This window comes from Notamacropus eugenii, chromosome 4 (genome assembly GCF_028372415.1).
Source record: "Notamacropus eugenii isolate mMacEug1 chromosome 4, mMacEug1.pri_v2, whole genome shotgun sequence".
Classification (NCBI taxonomy): Eukaryota; Metazoa; Chordata; class Mammalia; order Diprotodontia; family Macropodidae; genus Notamacropus; species Notamacropus eugenii.
The window spans coordinates 75,472,459-75,493,250 of record NC_092875.1 but is presented as its reverse complement, the minus strand read 5'-3'; the positions used below and the strand labels follow the sequence as shown (position 1 = coordinate 75,493,250).

General features: G+C 40.4%; 1 protein-coding gene across 9 annotated transcripts in view; it reads right to left on the bottom strand.

Annotated features, from left to right (window-relative positions):
* Window positions 1–298: 298 nt before the first annotated feature.
* Window positions 299–20,792, bottom strand: part of ADGRE1 (adhesion G protein-coupled receptor E1) — a 130,057-nt gene continuing 109,563 nt past the window's right edge. For all 9 annotated transcript variants that reach the window (XM_072602054.1, XM_072602059.1, XM_072602060.1 and 6 more), the window contains 9 exons: window positions 18,914–19,113; window positions 17,865–18,035; window positions 15,740–15,934; window positions 14,394–14,629; window positions 12,964–13,030; window positions 10,725–10,816; window positions 5,452–5,620; window positions 5,259–5,354; window positions 299–1,016 (listed from right to left, as the gene is read on the bottom strand). In XM_072602054.1, the coding sequence (XP_072458155.1) occupies window positions 1,011–1,016; window positions 5,259–5,354; window positions 5,452–5,620; window positions 10,725–10,816; window positions 12,964–13,030; window positions 14,394–14,629; window positions 15,740–15,934; window positions 17,865–18,035; window positions 18,914–19,113 (1,232 nt within the window). In that variant the 3' untranslated portion in view covers window positions 299–1,010. The remainder of the gene's footprint in view (window positions 1,017–5,258; window positions 5,355–5,451; window positions 5,621–10,724; window positions 10,817–12,963; window positions 13,031–14,393; window positions 14,630–15,739; window positions 15,935–17,864; window positions 18,036–18,913; window positions 19,114–20,792) is intronic.

Here is a 20,792-nt window from a genome sequence, read left to right as displayed (position 1 = left end):
TAAACTTTCCAGAGGCAAAAGTAACGGAAAGGGATTCTTCCATTCATCACTAATCTAAAACTCCTAGGGTCTAGAGGTGGAAAGGACCTTAGAGATCATTAGCCTAATTCTCTAATTTCACAGCTACAAAACTGAGATCCATCAAGTTTAAATGCCCTGCCCAAAGTCACATCATAAATAATGTGATTTAGAGATAGAAGAGACCTTAGAAAATTCATCGAGGCCTTATCATTGAGTCCAACTCTCCCTTGAGAGTAAGGAAACTGAAGTCGGAAGGAATGGGACTCACCCAAGATCATACAAGCAACACGTGGCATTTATTTGTAGCAAGTTGTTCAAAGAAAACTGCGAACACTTGTATGAACTGACACAGAGTGAAGCAAATGGAGCCATTTACACTACAATGAAAACAATGTAAAAATGAAGAATTTGGAAAGATTACAGAGCTCTGATTAATACATAAAGCTCAAACATGATTCCAGAAAACCAGAGATGAAGCATGTTACCTACAAGAGGTGATAGGTTAAACATGGAGGATTAGACTCATATTTTTGGAAAAGGCCAATGTGAGAATTTGTTTTAACTATCCATATTTATTGCAGAATTTTTTTCAGTTGGGAGAGGGAATGGAATGAAAGGGAAAAAATAAATGTTTGATATTTGGGTGGGAAGATACTTAGCAAAAAATAAAGAAATAGAAATAATATTTGTTTACAAAATTGACCAAACTCAGGAAATATGGCCTTGGTTCCCTCAAGGGAGAAGAATTAACTCTCCTATAGCCTTGTATTTCTGGAGCAGAAGTCATAACTTCAAAGTGGGCAAAGGGAATCATGGTGGGACACAGGTGATTCAGGTGTTTTCTATGTACCTGACAACTGGGTCAGGTGACTATTCTGCGGTATTACTATGTTAAAGCTTCAGATAGTTTACAAAAGAATCCCGGTGAATTTGTCTTTGCCGTCACTTTTCTTGTTTTTCTATGATGTCTTCAAAAGCTAAAATAGACTTCAGTTCTGTGAAAGAAAAAGAATGATTTCCCAGATTATAGAGAGAAGTGCCAATATCATACCCTTACTCTTCCTAAGAAGCTTCAGTTTCTATCCCTGCCATCTTCAAATGTGCTACTTCAACCAAGAATGACCAAGGTCCATTCAGGGAGCTCCAACCCAACTAGACTTCTTACTTACCCTGACCAGCCCTGGAATCCTTCTGCCTCTACACCTTACTCAGCCCAGACTCCCAGAATGCTCTCCTACCATGTCTGCCAGTCAACATCCTACCTGTACTTCCAGATCAAATCCAAATACCAAGATATCTTTACTCATACCCCCAATCAAAAAATTTCTCTCCTTCCTCTATGCTTTTAGTATTTTTTGCTAATGCTCCAGGCCACAACAGCATTCTCCTTTGGATTGTTTTTATTCATATTCAGAATTACAAATTCCTGAAGGGTTGTTACCATGTCCTGCTCAATTACATAAACATCTGTGATCTCATTGATTTGGTAGTTCCCTCCAATGATGAAGATTGTAACCCATCCATGCCCACCCATCCTATGTGACTGTTCTCCATGTTCTCCCAAAAGTTCACAACAGCTGACTTGCTGAAGGCATTCCTCATTTTCTCCTTGGGCCCAATTCATTGTCCAGTTGTCTGTCCCAGATATACATACTACTGGACAAGTTCTATAGGTTGCCCAATCTTATGCATATTGAAATCTGGGTAGCAGACTTTCATCCACTTAGTATTCCCTGTGTGGGTGATCAAACCAAACTCTTTTGAGTAATATTAGATCTCTTCCAGCATAAAGGGACTGATTCAATCATTATGATGTCAGTCACCCATAAATAGGGGTATCTAAAGGACCTTACCACCTATAAAGGATCCCTCCTTGACCTAGACTCTACACTTGAGCTCCTCCATCATAGTAGTAAATAATACCTTTAGTAAGCACATACCTATCAGTTTCATGCTTCACCTGATATTTGTTATCAAGGTCATTGAACAGGGTTATTTCATTCTTATATCTTCCAAAGAATGATCTTGAAGTACAGATAGGAGACCCCTTGCTCTAAAAGAGGCTATAAGGTGAATCTTCTGAATCAAATGCTTTTTCATAATCAACAATAATAAGCATAATATGATCTTATATTCTTGAAATTTTTCACTAATCATGAGATAGTAAGTATTTAATCCATTGTTGAATATGGCCTGTGAATGTCATCCACTTGTTTCCCACTAATCCCTTCATAGAGAATTCCCTGGTTTTGTATATAAATGACATCATAAAAACTTTATAGGTATGGCTGAGTAGATACATGACTTGATTGTTTTTGATGTTTTTCCAATAACCTTTGGGGGCATGGGTATTAAAAAAAGTTTTATTGTTAAGTTGTTCCAGTCATGTCCAACTCTTCTGGGCCCCATTTGAAGTTTTCTTGCCAAAGATACTGGAATGTTTTGCCATTTTCTCCTCCAGCTCATTTGACAGGTGAGGAACTGAGGCAAATAGGGTTATGTGACTTGAACAGAGTCACACAGATAGTAAGTATCTGAGGCCAGATTTGAACTTGTGAGGATGAGTCTTCCTGGCTTCAGATCCTATACTTTAATCACTGCATCATCCAACTGTCTTCATTAATAAGATTAGAGCTTTTATTTCTACACCTTTGGTATCTTCCTTTCCTTCAGATATCTTTATTTTAACATATCAATTTATTTCATAAATTAATAGATTTATTGCTTCAATTTTTAGCGAACAAATCTATCCCCTTATTTTTATAAAGAAACAAATTTCTCCATTTTATTGGATCACTTTTGGTGTCTAATAGTACCTCAATGTCTTCACAATTATGTCACCTCTAGCATGGATACTCTTTCTGTATACTTGGTCCAATATGGCTGTTTTCCTCATCTTTATTCTCTTTAATGTCATAAGCACCTGAGCAATCCTAATGTTAGCATCCAAATATGGCAGTCACACTACCATGTTGGAGAAAAGTTTATTGAAATGGTTTTTACAAATCATGTCTGTGTGTTTGCTCATTCAATTCAACATACTTTTGTTAAAATATAAAGCATTGTGATGACTCTGAAAGTATAAAGATGACAAATGATGTAATCCCTGCCCTCAAAGAACATATTCCTTAATAGGGGAGATATTATAGGGACACAGAAAATTATGGTACCAAGGAGATGATCATAAAGACAGAGGGGGGATCAAGGTGACACATTATAAGAAATTGAAGAGGGAAAGATCACTTTCAGTTGGAAGGATCTTCATGGGGAAAAAATTAATGGGAAAAAATGGTATCTGAGCTGGATCTGAAAAAAGAGAAGGATCTCCATAGAAGGAGCTCCATGGAAGGAGCTCATTCTAGACATGGACGATATATTGTAAGAACACAAAGAGACAGGAGAGGGCAGAACAAGACTGATAACAAATTGAAGAGCATTTTGGTAGCAATTTAGAATAAAAGAAAATGGAGGGGGAAGACATAGGTCTGAGTGGAGTTAGACTCATGATATCCTCAGGGAGGATGCTCCTTCCAATGAAGCAGATCCCAAGTCACTCATGCTGGACATCCTTGGTATTGCTTATTCATATCCTATCATAATGGATCATATGCCTAGAACTAGAAGAGGCCTCAGAGTCCATTGAGCCTAAGCCTAACATTTTACAGGTGGGGAAATTGAGGCTCAGGAAATTTAAGGGACTTGCCCACGGTCTTCCGGGAAAGCATGCATGAGTTTGCTTAATACGATGTGAACTTTCCTCTAATTCTCTTGACATCTCTTGATAACAATGGAGTACATGGGCTAGCCATCAGTTTATCTCTTTCTCTCACTACACTACTATCTGTTTTTCTGGCCATGTGCTTCTGATAACATCCTTTCCAGTACTTCTCCTATACAATCAGATTGTGGAAATGCTTAAACCCCATCTTTGTATCTCCAACAATACTTAACACAGCACACCCATACACACATAATGAGTGTTCAGTATGTACTTGTTGAATGAATCAATTGAAAGGCATAGTAAACATGTATTGAATAAGTAAATGAATGGTGAGCAGAGCTCTTTACCTACTGAATTTCTACCCATTCTCTAAAACCCAAACCACATGCCATATCCTGAAGTCTTTCCTGAATCCTCTGATGGTAAAACCCATCCCCCTCTGAACTAAAGGCACTTTGTCCCATACCTGTCTAATGAATATATGTCATATTTTTACTAGAATTAATTTTGTTTCTATATCTATCAGACTGTAAGTTCCATGAGAGGGAGTACATCTAATTTTAATTTTGTATCTTCCCTCTTATGAAGCACACCATAGTGAATAAATAAATAGGACTTCTATTGTTCAGTCATTTTTCAGTTGTATCCGACTCTTCATGAACCCAATGGGGGCTTTTTGGCAAAGATTCGAGAGTAGGTTGTCGTTTTCTTCTCCAGCTCATTTTACAGATGAAGTATTGAGGCAAACAAGGTTAAATGGCTTGTCCAGGGTCACATACCTACTATGAGTCTGAGGCCAGATTTGAACTCATCAAGATGTGTCTTTCTAGTTCCAAGCCCTATCTAACTGACTCAAATAAAGTTTAGGGAAAAAATGAATGGATGAATAAGCCATAGAGCTGAGTAAACATCATTGTTTGGTAAACATTATTGAATAGATGAATACATTAACGATAGGGTTCAGGCTTCCTTGTTGAATGAATGAACAAGCAGATTTATTGTAGGACTCAATAAATACTTGTGCATATTGACATTTGGTCTGTTATACCTATTAGATCTCCCTGTTAGGATATAAGCACTTATAGAGCAGAGACCGCATTCTTTGCTGTTTTTCTATCCTCAGTCATCCCATTCAATCCATACAGACTTTAACACTATGTCCCCATTCAGGTACCTTCATCTCTCCACATATGTGTGCACACACACACGCACACACACGCATACACACACGTTCTTCTGCCCCCTCCACCTATTCCTTTTTATCTTCTTTTTGTGTGTTTTCCTACTTTAGAATATAAGCTTCTTGAAGACAGGGACTATCTTTCTTTAAGCTCATATTAGTATCCCTAGCCCTTAGCACAGTTCCAGGCACATTAGTGCTTAATAAAAGTGTGTTTCCTGACAGTTTTTAGAAGTCCTTTCCTCTATGATAACCCTTCTTCTTAGTCATGTACTCTTATGAGAGAGATTTTTTTCCTACCCCAGACCACCACTAGGAGCATGAGAGATCCCTTACCGATTGAGAAGTAGCAGATAACAAGATCCCCGATGTCTGAGAAGTGGGGCTGACCTTGGACACCCCTGAGAAACATCTTGCATACTCTTTTCGCACCTAAAGATTGAGAAACACGGTTATTTATTGCTGGGCTTCAGCTGCCTTCGGGAAGGTAGGGCCACATGGAAGAAGAAGTGGTACTTATAGCTCTTACCTGGCGATTGAGGACACAGTGGATGATGAAAATGAAGGTTCCTTGTAGGCTATTGATGATGGTAAATAAGTAAGCCATTACATTTGCTATGGGGCCAATCTGAAAAATTCCCAGAATCCAGGAGCTTCCCAGGATGAAGAGTTGAGCAAAGGCTTTAAATGTTAGTAACCTGCAGGGAGAAGATTGGGAAATGGAATCATTCCCCTAAATTCCTTGAAGAGATATGCCTAAGTTGAGGTGATAGGGGCTTTTGAAACTTCCAGTGCTCTCTGTCCCAGTCACACTAGATTCATCTCTTATTTATAGAGATTAGAAGCATGGATTTGGAGCAGAAATGGAGTCCAACCCATTTGACAAATAAGGGGACTGAGGCTCAGAGATTTTAAATGATTTGCCAAGGCTCACACCTATTAGATGTCTGAAGCGGGATTTGAATCTAGGTCTTTCTGATTCCTGCATCTAGCACTTTAACTAACCATCATCCTCTGTTCTCTCCCATCTCTGTGCTTTTTCTCATGGCATTGCTCATGCCGAGCCCAGAATGAACCAGATGAGGCAATATTTGTAAAATATTTAATACAGTGGCTGGCACATTGTTGATGCTTAACCAATGCTTATTCTCCTCCCTTATTTTGTTGGTTCTTTCCTCCTTCCTTCTTTCCTTTCCTTTTCCCTTCCCTCCTTCTGCCATTCCTTTTTATGGAAAAGGAATGTTCATGGAGTGTGGCCAGTATGTGAACCTTTCAGAGAAATTGGGGTAAGAAAGATGTTACTTAACTGAGAGCAATATGATTCCCTTCCCTCAAAGTCATTTGCTTTTTAAGGGACTCTAACAGCAAACATAGGCTATCTTTTCCTTTTGCGAAAGCCCAGCTGACTTTGTTCAAGGACGAGAGGGGTCAGAGATATAGTAAGAAGACTGAAATGAGATGAGCATTTTCAAAACCCTGGCACAACAACTGGTGCCATGCTGCTTAACAAGCTACATCAGGTTCAAGAAAGACTCCCAAGAGGCTGCAAGATTCCTGCAATGTATCAATGGAGAGTTTAACTTTGGACACTAGGGATGTGTAGGTGGAGAAATTCTGTTTCTCCATTCCCATTTGGAAGCACCTAAGAACTGGACTTGTGCATTCAGTTAAGAAAAGGAAAGATAAATTTCATTCCCAAAAACCTTGGAAAGGGATGGATCCAGAGATCTGATGTGTGTCTATTTATGATGTATGTCTTTTTTGCATGGTGTTTAATGCCTCTTTTTGTATTTCTTTTAAAGATGTTTATTATGCAATTTTCGGAGGAAGAAATTAAAGATATTTATAATCATATGAAAAAATGCTCAAAATCACTTTTGATTAGAGAGATGCAAATCAAAACAACTCTGAGGTACCACATCACACCTATCAGACTGGCAAACATGACAGAACAAGAAAATGATAAATGTTGGAGAGGATGTGGGAGAATTGGAACACAAATTCTTTGTTGGTGGAGCTGTGAGCTCATCCAACCATTCTGAAGAGCTATTTGGAACCATGCCCAAAGGGCTACAAAAATGTTCATACCCTTTGACCCAGAAATATCACTTCTAGGACAGTATCCCCAAGAGATCCTAAAAATGGGAAAGGGTCCCACATGTACAAAAATATTTATAGCAGCACTCTTTGTAGTGGCCAAGAACTAGAAATCAAAGGGATGCCCATCAACTGGGGAATGGCTGAATAAATTATGGTATATGAATGTAATGGAATACTATTGCACTATAAGAAAAGATAAGCAAGAAGACTTCAGAGAGGCCTGGAAAGATTTATATGATCTGATGCTGAGTGAAAGGAGTGAAACCAGGAGAACTCTGGCACAGCAACAACCACAGTGTGCGAGAGTTTTTTCTGGTAGACTTGGATCTTTATAGCAATGCAAGAACTTAAAAAAAAAAAGTTCACAATGATCTTCTAAGACAAAATGCCTTCCACATCCAGAGAAAGAACTAAGAAATTCAGTCGCAGATGTAGCAGATCATTTTTGTGTGTGTGTTTAATGTTTTGGTTTGTTATATGATTTCTCCCATTTATTTTAGTTCTACACAGCATAACTATAGTGAAAATGTATTCAATAGGAATGTATGTGTAGATCCTTTATAGAATTGTATGCCGTCTCAGGGAGGGAGGGGGTGGTGGGAGGTAGGTTGGGGGGGGGAACTAAGTTTTATGGTAGTAATTGTGGAACACTAAAAATAAGCAAAATTAATATATATAAAAATATTTATTACACTATAGCCTTGACTCATAGGAAAATTAATGAAATATGAACCAGAGAAAGAAAAAGAGAAGAGGAATTTTCCTACTAGGATGGGAGGGTTAGCTAAAACTTGATTGATCAATGTGCGCGCGCACGCACACACACACACACACACACACACACACACACACACACACAACCTAAATGAAAGAAATAAGTATTACTCTCCATATAATGCCAGAGCTAAGGGGAAAGAGGCATCTAGCTCTCTGAGAGCCAAAGATACTTTGGCAACTGCTCTCAGAATACCCTTTATTGTTATGTGGTGTGCAAAGAAGTTAACCATGAGTTTTTGATAGATGTCAACTTGTCCTTGCTACTGAACAGTTAGGGCAATGGTGACAATCTGTCCCCTTCCCATGACTACAGATAAAAGAGGAAGCAAGTAACTTTTATCTATTAGCAAATATATTCGTGGAAAGAAATCAAGAAACATGAAAAGGGAAGAATGAAGAAGAATTAGACAAATAAGGAAAGGAGAGTCACCAATGAGCTTTCAACTGCCAAATTCAGTGGTCTTTTCTCAATCGTCTTTCCTGACCTCTCTACAGCCTTGGACACTATTGATCACCCTCCTCTCTTTGATTTTCTCTCCATTTTCCTGACACTACCCTTTTCTGGTTCTCCTCCTATCTATCAGACTGCTCCTTCTTAGTATACTTTCTTGGGTCCTAATCCAGGTCATATCTTTTCACTGTAAGTGTTGCTCTGGGATCTGTCCTGAGCCCTCTTCTTTTCTCCCTCTATACTACTTCACATGATGATTTCATCAGCTCCCAGGGATATAATTATCATTTCTATGCTGATGATTCTCAAGTCTACGCTCTCTGCTGACCTATAGTGTCACATCTCCAGATGCCCATTACAGATCTTAGACCCAGATCTTCTCTCCTACTTCCAAACTTCCCTTGTCTAATTCTTCTTCATTCTTCCCTTTTTATGTTTCTGGATTATCAAAGACACCACCATCTTCCCAGTCTCCCAGGCTCACAACCTAGGAGTCCTCCTTTACTCCTCACTATCTATCAACCCTTCCCAATCCATGACAAAGGTTTGCTGATTTCACTGTTGCAACATCTTTCAAATATGTCTTCCTCTCTCCTCTGACACTGCCTCCACCCTATTGCCAGTCCTCATCACCTTATGCTTAGACTATTGCAATAACATGTGGTTTGGTCTGCCTACCGCAAACCTCTCCCCACTCTAACCTGTGCTCCATTCAGCCATCAAAGTAATTTTCCTTAAAGTATAGGTCTGACCATGACACACACACCCTACTCAGTAAACTCTAGTGGCTCCCTATCATCTCCAAGATCAAATAAAAAATCCCTCGTTTGGCATTTCAAAGTCCTTCATAAGCTAACACTGCCCACTTTAGTCTTCTTACACCATATACCCCACATGTAGTCTTCAATCCAGTGGTCCCTTTGCTATTCTACAAACAAGATTCTCTGTCTCTCAACAACAAGAGATAGGATGTGAGAAGATCACAATAGGCTAATTTGAATACTGAAGCATTACCTAATAAGGTAAGCTCCACTAGGGATAAATGTAAAGTTCTGGACTTTGGTTCAAAAAATCAGTTTCCAAGTACAAGATGGGGAGGTATTCCTGGAAGAAAGGACACTCAGAAGAGTGGAGCTGGGCTCCTTTTCCCTTTTATTGAGAACAAATTGTTATATCTAAATGTGTTGGAGCATAGCTGAATGTTATAATAATGCCAATAGCTGATTTACACATATGTCAAGCTTATGATTGTGTAATAACTGATTTACAAATATATCAACCTTATGGTTGTGTTCAAGGAGCTCAGCTGACAGGATGCATCTGCTTTTTCACCATTATTTGGCATCAATCAGGGGGAGAGGAGACTGTCTCAACCACAGGATGACCACAGAATGATCAAGAAGAATCTCCAACCATGAGCTACCAAATGCCACAGAAATATCTCTGGGGCCAACTCAATGGGGCAGATTTGCTCCAAGTAGCACCCAGGTAGCCCTCCTTCAAACAAACTATTTCAGAGAAAGGAACAAAAGTTAAAAATGTGGGCTAATAACTTGGACAAAGGAAGTATTGCAAAGTTATTTGGAAAGCTAGAAAAGTAATCATTTTCTAATGCCTCTCCAGATCCCTGTTCATTTAAGCGCCTGGTACAACATTGCATGGCCTGCTCTCTTCACCTGTCTCCTCCCAGGAGAAATGCAACTGCCCCTGGGGCTTTGAGCTCTCCCCTTATCTTGCCCAGAACCAGACTACCAGAACACTTCCTGGCCATTTCCAAACCATGTTGCCAAACTCTGATCATCACCTTCATATCTCTCTCTCTCTCTCTCTCTCTCTCTCTCTCTCTCTCTCTCTCTCTCTCTCTCTCTCTCTCTCTCTCTCTCTCTCTGTCTCTCTCTCTCTCTCTCTCTATCTCTCTCCAGAACTCAGTCTCTGTCTCTGGTACTACTCTAGGCCTTGAGAGGTTAACTTTCCCTTATCTAGACTAGAAATAGGTCAGTATGTCACTTCTCAGCCATTTCCAAATCACATGGCCACATGTCATTTCCCCCCTGCCCCCCACTGTCCTCTTTCCTAGTTCTTCTTTATTACTGTCTTTCTTTATTAAAATGGGAGGATTTTAAAGAAAGGCACTGTTTTTTCTCACTTATATTTGTGTTTCTGGTACCTGGTACCTAATAAGCTCTGAATGCATCCTTTTTCTCATGTTCATTCATCCTATGATGCTCTCTGAGATACACTATTAAAAGTCTCAGATTCTACATTATCCTGTGACCCTAACCATCTGTAGAATATGAAAACAGGAAACCAGTAAGACAGTGTATGTTCTGAGATGAGCACTGGACTGACTCTAAGTTGCTGATCCAGGCCCCTGTGGCAACAGGGAGGTATCCCTCCTGCCTTAGCTCTCATTCCTGTGGTATTTCCACCTTGATTGGAAGCACTTGGTCCTCTGGGCCTCTAACTAAGCCCACCTTTTGTCTTTGATGGTGGATACTTCTGCGTTGACACTGGACAACTTGTTTCTCAGGATCCAAAGGGTCCACATCAGGAGGACTGAATTAATCTGAAAGAAGATCAGAGAAGATGGACATAGAACTCAGGCTGGGATAGAGGAGGGGTCTGGCAATCCCCTGTTTCCCTTTCGATTTCTCTCTTGAGAGACTGTAAAACCCAAAAATCACAGATTGACACCTAGAATAGACCTCTCTCCAGGAGTTCTTCGCCTGAAATCTGTGAACTCATTTTTTGTTCTTTTTTGCAAGGCAATCTGAGTTAAGTGACTTCTAAGATCACACAGTGTTAAGTACCTGAGGTTAGATTTGAACCCAGGTCCTCCTGACTCGAGGGCTGGTACTCTATCTACTGTACCACCTGGTTGCCCCTGTGAACTTGATTTTTCAAAATATTTTGGTAACTGTAACTCAATATAATTGATTTCCTTCTTGGTCCTACACATTTGATTTCATGCATTTAAAAGCATTATCTTGAAACAGGGTTCAGAGGCTTCATCAAATTGCCAAAGAAGTCCATGACATAAAAAAGTCCAACCACCTTTATTTTAAAAATGAAGAAACAGAGACCCAGGGGGGAAAAGTGATTCACTCAAGGCCACTCAGGTGCCAGAACAGAATTCAAATTCAAATTTGTTAACTCTACATCCAAGCTCTTCCCACTGCATTCTAAGAATGAATGTGGTTCCATTGTGGATCAGTTTCTTTTTCAAAAAAAAAACAATCCTCCATCAAAAATTTACACCCATCTTCCTGGGAGTTTCAGACCTGGACCTTCTTTTTCAGTAGAAATATTCTTTCACTCATATTCACCATCCCAATTCACCAGAAGTTTTAGGTCCATAATGAAACACAAGCCTCCAATAAATTAAAAATAATTAATAATAGCACATTTCCATTGCAATTAAAGTTAGCAGAGCATTTCCTCCACAACAACCCTGCAAGATTTAAAGCAATTACCTTCTCATTTTACAGATAAGGAAACTGAGGTTCGGAAAGAAGGGATATTTATGCAGGTCAAACAAAGAGCAAGTAACAGGGACTCCATGACTCTCAGTAAATTTCCAAAAGAACTACTTAATGGTACCATGTTGTAAATTTCATTTTGAGGTCCAGCCCTCCCCAAAATGTCCAGAAGCAAAATTAGAAACAAATACAAAAAAAAGAAAAAAGAAAAAAAACTTAAGTTTTCTCAAAAGCAATATCCCTTCACCTTTGTTGCTGCCCACCCAGTGGCATGCTCTCCTTACCCACATGGTTCTCAGAATTTTCTGGTCCCTGCCTACCTCTTATCCAAATCTACTGTCAGGTAAAAACCTGATCACCTCATTTACAAAATTTCAGAATTAGAAGGTACCCCCAAATCCAACTAATCCAATCTATAGCTGAATAACAATTGCTCTACAACATAACCTGACATTGTGCTCATCCTTATTTTGAAGACCACTAATAAGGAGAAAACCAACTGTGTCCCAAGACAGCCCATTCCACTTTGGGATAATTCTAATTTTTAAGATTTTTTTCCTCTTATTTTGGACACAAATCTGCTGATTCATCCGCATTGCTCCTGATTCTATGCTCTGAGGTCAAGTAGAATAAACCTGATCCTTTTTCTCTGTGTTTCTTCAAATACCTGAAGACAAGTCTCATGGCCCCTTCAAATCCTTTAAAGAATGAATTCCTAGCCAATAACCATAATTCCTGCTACTCAGGGATGCTGAGATAAGCAGATGTCTTGAGCTCAGGAGCTCAGAGCTAAAGTAAGAGGCAGAGTTTGGGGTAAGCTCAACAGGTGTCCACTCTAAGTTTGGCATTAATATAAAGAGGCCCTTGGGAAGGGAGAGGGGAAGCAAACCAGACAAGCTCAGAAAATAGAGCAGGCCAAAGTCCCTGTGCCAATTAGAGTGGGGAATGGTCCATCAGAAGTCCCTGTACTTCCAACCTGAATGAGATAGGAACCCAGTCTTAAAAATTAAAATAAAAATAATTTCTAATCATGTAATACCAGGGAAAAGATGGAGGAGACACCATCTTGGAACCCCTAGTATTATGCCATTAGGCCAGCTGCTCAATCCCCTGGTGCATAATAGGCTAGCCCAGCCAAGTCCAGAGCTCAGCGAACTCCCAACCTTCTCAAGATGAAATGAAGCACACATCTTGGGCTGAACTCCCCCCTTTCTCCAAGTCATGACTCACATACCATTATTATTGTGCAAACAGGTCCTAGGAAACTCCAGATGAACCCAGTGTCTGTATTCAACCAGCAGCTTTGGAATGAAAAAAGGAAAGTCAGTGTCATGTCATGGGGTTTAGGGGGAGGGGGTAAAACAATCCAGCTCCACCCTGCCCCATCCCTCAAGAAACAGCTGCATTTCCTGAGTAACTATTGTTTTGGAGAAGAAGGATCTAAGGATTGCCTCAAGAGATGTCACAGCTGGAGGGTATTTTAGAACACTGAACACAGAATGTCATGGCTGGAAGGACCATGAGAGTACAGAATGTCAGGTCTGGAAGGGTTCTTTGTAGAGAAAATTTTAAAAGGAGAAAAGAGCTTAGATCTGGGGGTTTTAATGTGTGTGTGTGTGTGTGTGTGTGTGTGTGTGTGTGTGTGTGTGCGCGTGTGTGTGTGTGTCTGAGGAAGCCTACAGACCCCTTCTCAAAACAATGTCTTTGAATATATATATATATATATATATATATATATATATATATATATATATATATATATATATATATATATACACACACACATATATATACATATATACAATAAAATATATAGCATCACAAAGGAAACTAATTACATTGAAATATATTTATAAAAATATTTTTTAAAATGAAGTTCACAGGACCCAGATTAAAAACTCTTGGTAAAGGTGGAAGGGCCCTTATATCATAGAATTTTAGCACAAGAAGGGTCTTCAGGATGCAAGACACAAAATGTTAGAACTAAAAAAGATCTCTAAAATCACAGAAACTCAATTGGACAGGATCTCAAAATGTGTCTAATTCAAGTCAGGTTGGAACCAGAATTTCATCTCTAACATGCCTGAGACAAGGACTTACCAAAGCCCCCGTCTAAAGACTTGGGCTGAGAAAAAGTCCCTTCCGCAGTAAGGCCAGCTCTAATCGGACTTTTTCTATATCTTTAGTGTAAACCTTCCTATCTGCAACTTCACCCCTCCCTCACTCCTAGTTCTGCCCATTGGGACCATACAGAGCACATCTCATCCCTCTTTCATGTGACAAATTCTTCATATCTCCCACAAAATCCTCCCCCATTACAGGTTAAATATCCTCCAGATGCCCCCAAGCAATACTGTCAGAACTGGAAAGGACCTTAGAACAAAGAAAAACAGAGATGGAAAGAGTCTTAGAATATGAAATGTCAGATCTGGGAAAAACCTTGGAACAGAAGTGGAAGGGATATTAAACATTTAGTATATCAGAACTTAGCTATAAGCTGTTCAACCCTAAAAAGTGAGGAGAAACCTGAGACCCAGTGAGGGGAAAGATTGTCTCAAGGTCACAGGAAGAGTAAGTAAAGGAGGCCAGATCTGAACCTCCAAATTCTGACTCCCTGGTGTCAGGTTCTTTCCAGGGCAGCAAACCGCCCTTCCCCTCACTCACCGGTCTTTCATCCCATAGCCTTCCCATTGGTTTCCTGCTGCCAACACCACAATCAACCCTGGAAGACCATAGCCAAAGGAGCAGAGATAGCACATTTTGATATTTCGGGAGCTAAAGTAGTTCACAACTTCGAGGTTCCTGACCGTCAGGAAGAGCATCACAGCTTCCACCAGCATCCAGGCAAAGCAGGCCAGGAAGAGATAGTGCAGCAGGCCAGCAATGATCATGCACATTATCTGCAAAGAAAGGAGATCCTGTCATCCTCTCCTGGAAGCACATGGGAAGGGTGGGGAGGGGGAGGGAACTCCTACATGGCTTTTACATGCACAGTACCCTTCCGTGACTCCACTGGGTCTTGGTGGAAAGTACCCAGCCAAATAAACCAATGAACAAAGTGCCTTCACTGGCTGAAGAGCTTGGAAAGAGATGTTGTATGTTTGGTACATCTGGGTTGGGTCAGAAGGATGGTAGCATCTCTCTGAGATAGCCAAGACTCCCAAGAAAAGTTGGAGACACTCAGAAGGTATCACAGGCTACCCCCATCATTAGCCTTTTGGCCTAGGCTCATGGGATCATAGAATCTTGGATCTAGATGGGTCAGAGGATTTAGAGCTAGAAGACACATGAGGAATCATCATGTGATTCACTTAATTTATAAATAGGAAAACTGGGGCTTGGAAAGACAAAGTAACTGCCCCAGAGTCATACATAAACAAGTCAGGATTCAAATCCAAATCTTTGAATTTCATATCTAGTGCTCTTTCAAATGAACATTCCATGCCTAAGAGCTCAGCCAGAATAGTCCCAAGAACTAGACTTTCCTCAGGCATAGAGAAGTAGGGGAGGACACTGATGCAGGCACAAATGCAGATGACCACACCTCAGAGTCAATCCATCTTGATCATAAAGAGATCTCAGGTGATTCTCTCACTTTTCAATACCTTCATCACACTCAGGTATATACCATGATGCAATGGGCCAAAAGGTTTATTGTCTTGTAGAGTCTTGACTTAGAGGTGGAAGACACTTTCAAGGCCATCAAGTCCCCACCCCTTTATTTTACAAAGAAACTGAGGCACAGAGAAATTGGGTAATTTATCTAAGGTCACAAAACCAGTAAATGTCTAACGTAAGATTTGAATCCAGCTCCTCTGACTCCAACTCCAATGCCCTATCCACTACTCCATGCTGCCTATCTATATTTACCTGTGGTCTTAAGGTACCAAGAGTGGAAAACATACAAAAAATGGATGGTTTGGGGAGTATAACATGAGAATGGGGAGCAGGGAGGAAGCAGACCAAAAGGATGGTGATAGGGCCATATGGTACAAGATGGGAAGACATACCTTGTTCTCTGTCCTGACCACTCCTATGAGGAAAAGGAGTTTAGCCAGGAAGAGGCAGACACACAGGTGCAGGTGGAGGGTAGTGTTGCGATTCTGGATGGAGCGGCAGAGCACGAAAGTAGCAATGGCCAAGATGAGACAGATCAACGAAATAATTATCCCCACGTGGCTTATCAACATCAAGGCAAAATCCATCTGAAAGGAAATTGGCCCATGTGGCTTATCTGCTGAGCACCAGCTTTACAAGTACCTCCTGGGTTACAGGGAGCTTCAGGGTTAGTGGTCCACCACTAACCATTAGTCCACTCAGGAAAGTGTCTTCCTGTGCCATGCTAAATAACTGAGACTCTAGCTTGTACAAGGATTCTAAACTGGTTTATAAAAATTTTTGAAAGTCTAATTTCCCCCTTTGTCACCCCAGGCAGTCACTTTCCTAAAGAACAGTCTTCCTTCTATTGCTTTACTCACACCATCCCCCTCTCATTTCTACCCCCTCCAAATCTCATCCACTCTTCAAGTCCTAAGTCTTCCATGACAACACCAGCCCAGAAGAATCTCTCCCTCCTCTAAGCTCCTACGGCTCTGATCATCTGTCTTACTCAACTCTTATCACCATATGTCACTCATTTTCTGTTGATGTAATTATATTTTGTCTTCCAATCACATTGTAAGCCCTTTGAAGGCAAGGACATTGTCTTATGCTTCTTTCATTATCACCTACACACCCTGGTACCCCAACCACAGCTAACCAGTTACTGATCTACTTGCCTACCCATTCACTCTATTTCTGTATCATCTCTCACGTCTCCTCCTTCTACCTACCACTTTCCACAATTCTTACTAGCATCACCCAACCCTAATCTTTATTACCCCTCATCTGGACTATTGCAATAAACTCCTTAATAGCTCTCTGTCCAATTCACTCTTTGTAACACTTTCAGAAGAATCTTTCTTGCCCATAGATCTGGTTACTTCACCTCTTCAAAAATGTTCAATGGTTCTTTAGCGTCTACCAAATCAAGTTCAAATTCTTTGGCCCGGTATTCAAGCACCCTGCAATCTGGCACCATTCTACCCTCTCTGCCTTATCTGTTCAGATTGGCTGACTCTCTGTCCCCAAACCATGACCTACATTCAAGATGTCCTTGCCATGGTTCCCATTACTCTTTATTCCTGGAATCTCTTCCCTACACCTTTTTATCTGTTAAAAACCTTCCCATCCTGTAAAACCTCAAATGATGAGTCCTCCAGGAAATCTTCCCTGGTTTCCCCTTAATAGCAATAACTTTTTCTCCCTCTCTCAGATTTCAAACAGGACTTTGACATATTTAAGTATCTAAAGCAAGCCAAGTATATGCATTTTTTAATCTGTAGTTACTTAAGTCTCTAGTCCCTAGCAGACTAGAAGTTGTATGAGGGCAGGGACTATGTCTTACCTAAGCTTTGCATCTCCTTAAGCCCCCTTCGCAATGATCTACTTCATACTGTTGGTGTTTAATAAGTGTTTGTCAGTTATATGAACTGATGCTGAGCAAAAAGGAGCAGAACCAGGAGAATTTTGTACACAGGAACAACCACAATGTGCGAGGATTTTTTCTGGTAGACTTAAAACTTCATTGCAATGCAAGGACTTAAAAAATTCCCAGTGGTCTCTTAAGGCAAAATGCCTTCCACATTCAGAGGAAGAATTATGGAATTCAATCGCAGAATGTAGCAGATCATTTTCTTTTATGTTATGTTTTGGTTTGCTTTATGATTTCTCCCATTCGTTTTAATTCTTCTACGCGACATGACTGAGGTGGAAATGTATTTAATAGGAATGTACGTGTAGAACCTATACAAAATTGTATGCCATCTCAGGGAGGGAGGGAGGAAGTAGTGGGGATGGAGTGGGAGGGAGGGGAAATAAAATCTAAGTTATATGGAAGTGATTGTAGAACACTGAAAACAAATAAAATAATTTTTAGAAAAAGAAGCTATTGAAGAAAAAATAAACGTCAGATGAATTAATGAGTGAGTAAATCACTGATACTTCAGTATTCCTTGGTCGATTTGTCTGATCAGTAAAAATATGTTCCCTGTGGCAAGAAGTCCAGGAACCCCTCCTACAATCATCTCCACTGACCGTGGTATCCCCAGATGCCATGATAACAGCCATGTTGGCCAGGTGATAGCAGCCGCACTTGGTATGGGTCTCATTGGAGGATTGCGTTATACAGCCTGTGGGTGTCCATCGTCCACCTTCAATCTTTGGATCCCAGGAGATGCAGATGGATCTGTCCGAACTCTTCTTTGGCTGCAAAAGCATAATCCCAAAACACTGAGATAATTCACCCCTGATGTATTCAGTGTTAACAGCAAAAGTAGTATGACCTAGAAGGGAAAAAAAACCTGATTCTGAGTCAGAAAAACTGGGTTTGAGCCATCAGATAGCTGTGTTGCTGCAACTGTCCTATCACTGGGTCTCATTTTCCTCATTTGTGACATTATACAGTTGCCCTCTATACCTCATCGGGCTAGCATATATAAATCACTTTGTAACTGTAAAGAGTCATAGAAATACACTGTGTTAATGGCAATGAGAGTTGACTGTTGTGTGCATGGGTACAGGAAATGTAGTGGAATGGAAGGACTGAGATCTCTGTAGACAACACACTCCCTGTCACTTACAAAACTGAAAGGGAAACCGAAAACCTTAGCAGTATCAGAGGCAAATGTCATGGAATTCAGGGCTGGTCATGTAGGAGTCAGAGACCAAAAGCAGGAATTTTTGCATGAGGGACAAGTACCACAAACCATGCTTTGGATACAGTGTGTTCCTAGGTAAGTCAGAGTGCAGGCCACTACCTCCAGGGAGGAGACAAAGGTGCTGGGATACTGATGCAAGGTCACACATGTGGAGAAGGTAGGACAGGGGAGGAGCTCAGCACAGCCCATCATCCAGTAACCTCCTAGTAAACTCTGCTATTCCTAAACACCAAAGGATTACAAGTTCCATTAGCATCCTTTGGATGTGTTGTCCTAGGGAAAATCCCTAGGAACTTTGCTGAGGAGGCATTCAGTACACATTTAGGGACTGGATGATGGGTAGAGACAACCTATCAATGATTTAACAAGGGCCTTTAACAGGGATTGCAGGAGGTTCGGTTCAAAGACAGAGATAACCATCCTTACCTGGAGGTTCTGCAGAGTAGTGATGATAAGATTGGAGAAGTTGCCTTTTTTTTCACCAGTGATGATGCCACCTACCACTCGAGAATTCATCCTAAGTTTCTGATGAGACCTGATCAAGTTAGCGTCTGGGATGTAGAAGAATTTTTCATCCAGAATGGACTCCATGCCCAGGAAAGAGGTGAAAGCTACTCCTGTGATACCTGATCAACATTCCACAGAGAAACACTCCAATGAACAATAATAACTAACATTTCTATAGGACTTTCTATATGCCAATGTGCTAAGTGTTTTACAATTACGATCTCATTTTACAGGTGAGGACTCTGAGACAAACAGAGCAGGATCACACAGCTAGGAATTATCTGAGGCTGGCTTTGAACTCAGGTTTTCCTGCCTCCAAGCCTGACACTCTAGCTAGCTGCCCCAGTTATATGTTAGCTCCTTAAGATCAGGTCCTGTGTCCATAGCTTTCTTTTTTTCAAGACTTGGCACATAGCCTTCTATGTAGCATTTCATGAATGTTGGTTGGTTGTTGAAGAGAATATTCACAAATGGAGGGGGGGGAGGATAAAATGTACCTTTTTCTTAGTGACAGAAAGGAAGCACCTATATATACCCAAAATATTCATAACACACAACAGCACCCTCTGTCAGACTCTCTCCTAAGACTTTCCGTCACTGCTGTCCCTGCTCCTAGTCCCACCTCAATTTCCCAGCCTACCAGGATTTTTAATTAGGGATCTGTATAATGACATTGTCTGTAAAAGCAAACATAAGGAAACAAACAATGTGCTGGGAAATGACTGAACAAGTTATGTAGATGAATATAATGGAATATTAATGGACCATGGAGAAGGATGAATATGTGGAATTGAGAGAAATATGGGAAATCTCATAGGAAATGCTGCAGAAAGAAGAAAGTCTAACCAAGAGAAAACAAAATACAAAATGACTGGAACTTGTACCAATAAAGGCAACTCCAGCAAGCAACAATCCTTGTGACAAATAACCACAGACAATGTTGACTCCAAATGACTAAAATTATAGCCTTGGGGCCTCATTTCTGGCCAACAGCAAACTTCCCAAATGTGCCCTTCTTGGGCAAAGTCATTCAATTGAGAACTTTTTATGGAAATCCAAACACAAGCATTTTATGGGAATCCAAAAAACAAGCATTTATTAAGCACCACTGTTTTCCGGGAATTTTGTTAGGTACTGGAGCTATTGAGACAAAAATAAACGATCCCAAGAAGCTCTCAGAATGCCTCCTCTCTTTGAAGATTCAGCTTCTGCACTAGACCTTTCCAGGTCATTGCCTCCACCCCAGCCAACCCTACCATGCTGGTGTTGTCTCTCCCAAAGTTACTTTGTATCTATTTTGAATATAACTATTTCTATTTATATTGTTTCTACCATGAGAATATAAGCTTCTTGAGGGCAGGGACTATTTCACTGTAGTCTTTGCAACTCCAGAACCTAACCCAGTACCAGGCACATAGCAAACACTTAATAAATTCTTCCCAATTAATTGATTGGTTGAAGTAGCTTACATTTCACTGAGGGGGATGTATGTAAGCAGATCACAATATTCATGATCGTTTCAGAAGAGAGGAGACAGAGCAAGCAATAACAACTAGGGACATTAATAATACTAATAATAGTTAGCATTTATATGGCACCAGGTGCCAGGCACTGTGCTAAGCGCTTTACAAATATTATCTCAGCTGATCCTCACAGTAACACTAGGAGGTAGGAGCTCTTATTATTCCCATTTTAGAGTTGAGGAAACTAAGTGACTTGCATAGGTCACAGACCTAGGAAATGTTTAATTTTAGTTTTGAATTCAGGTCTCCGATTTTGGGCACCTATATGGTACAGT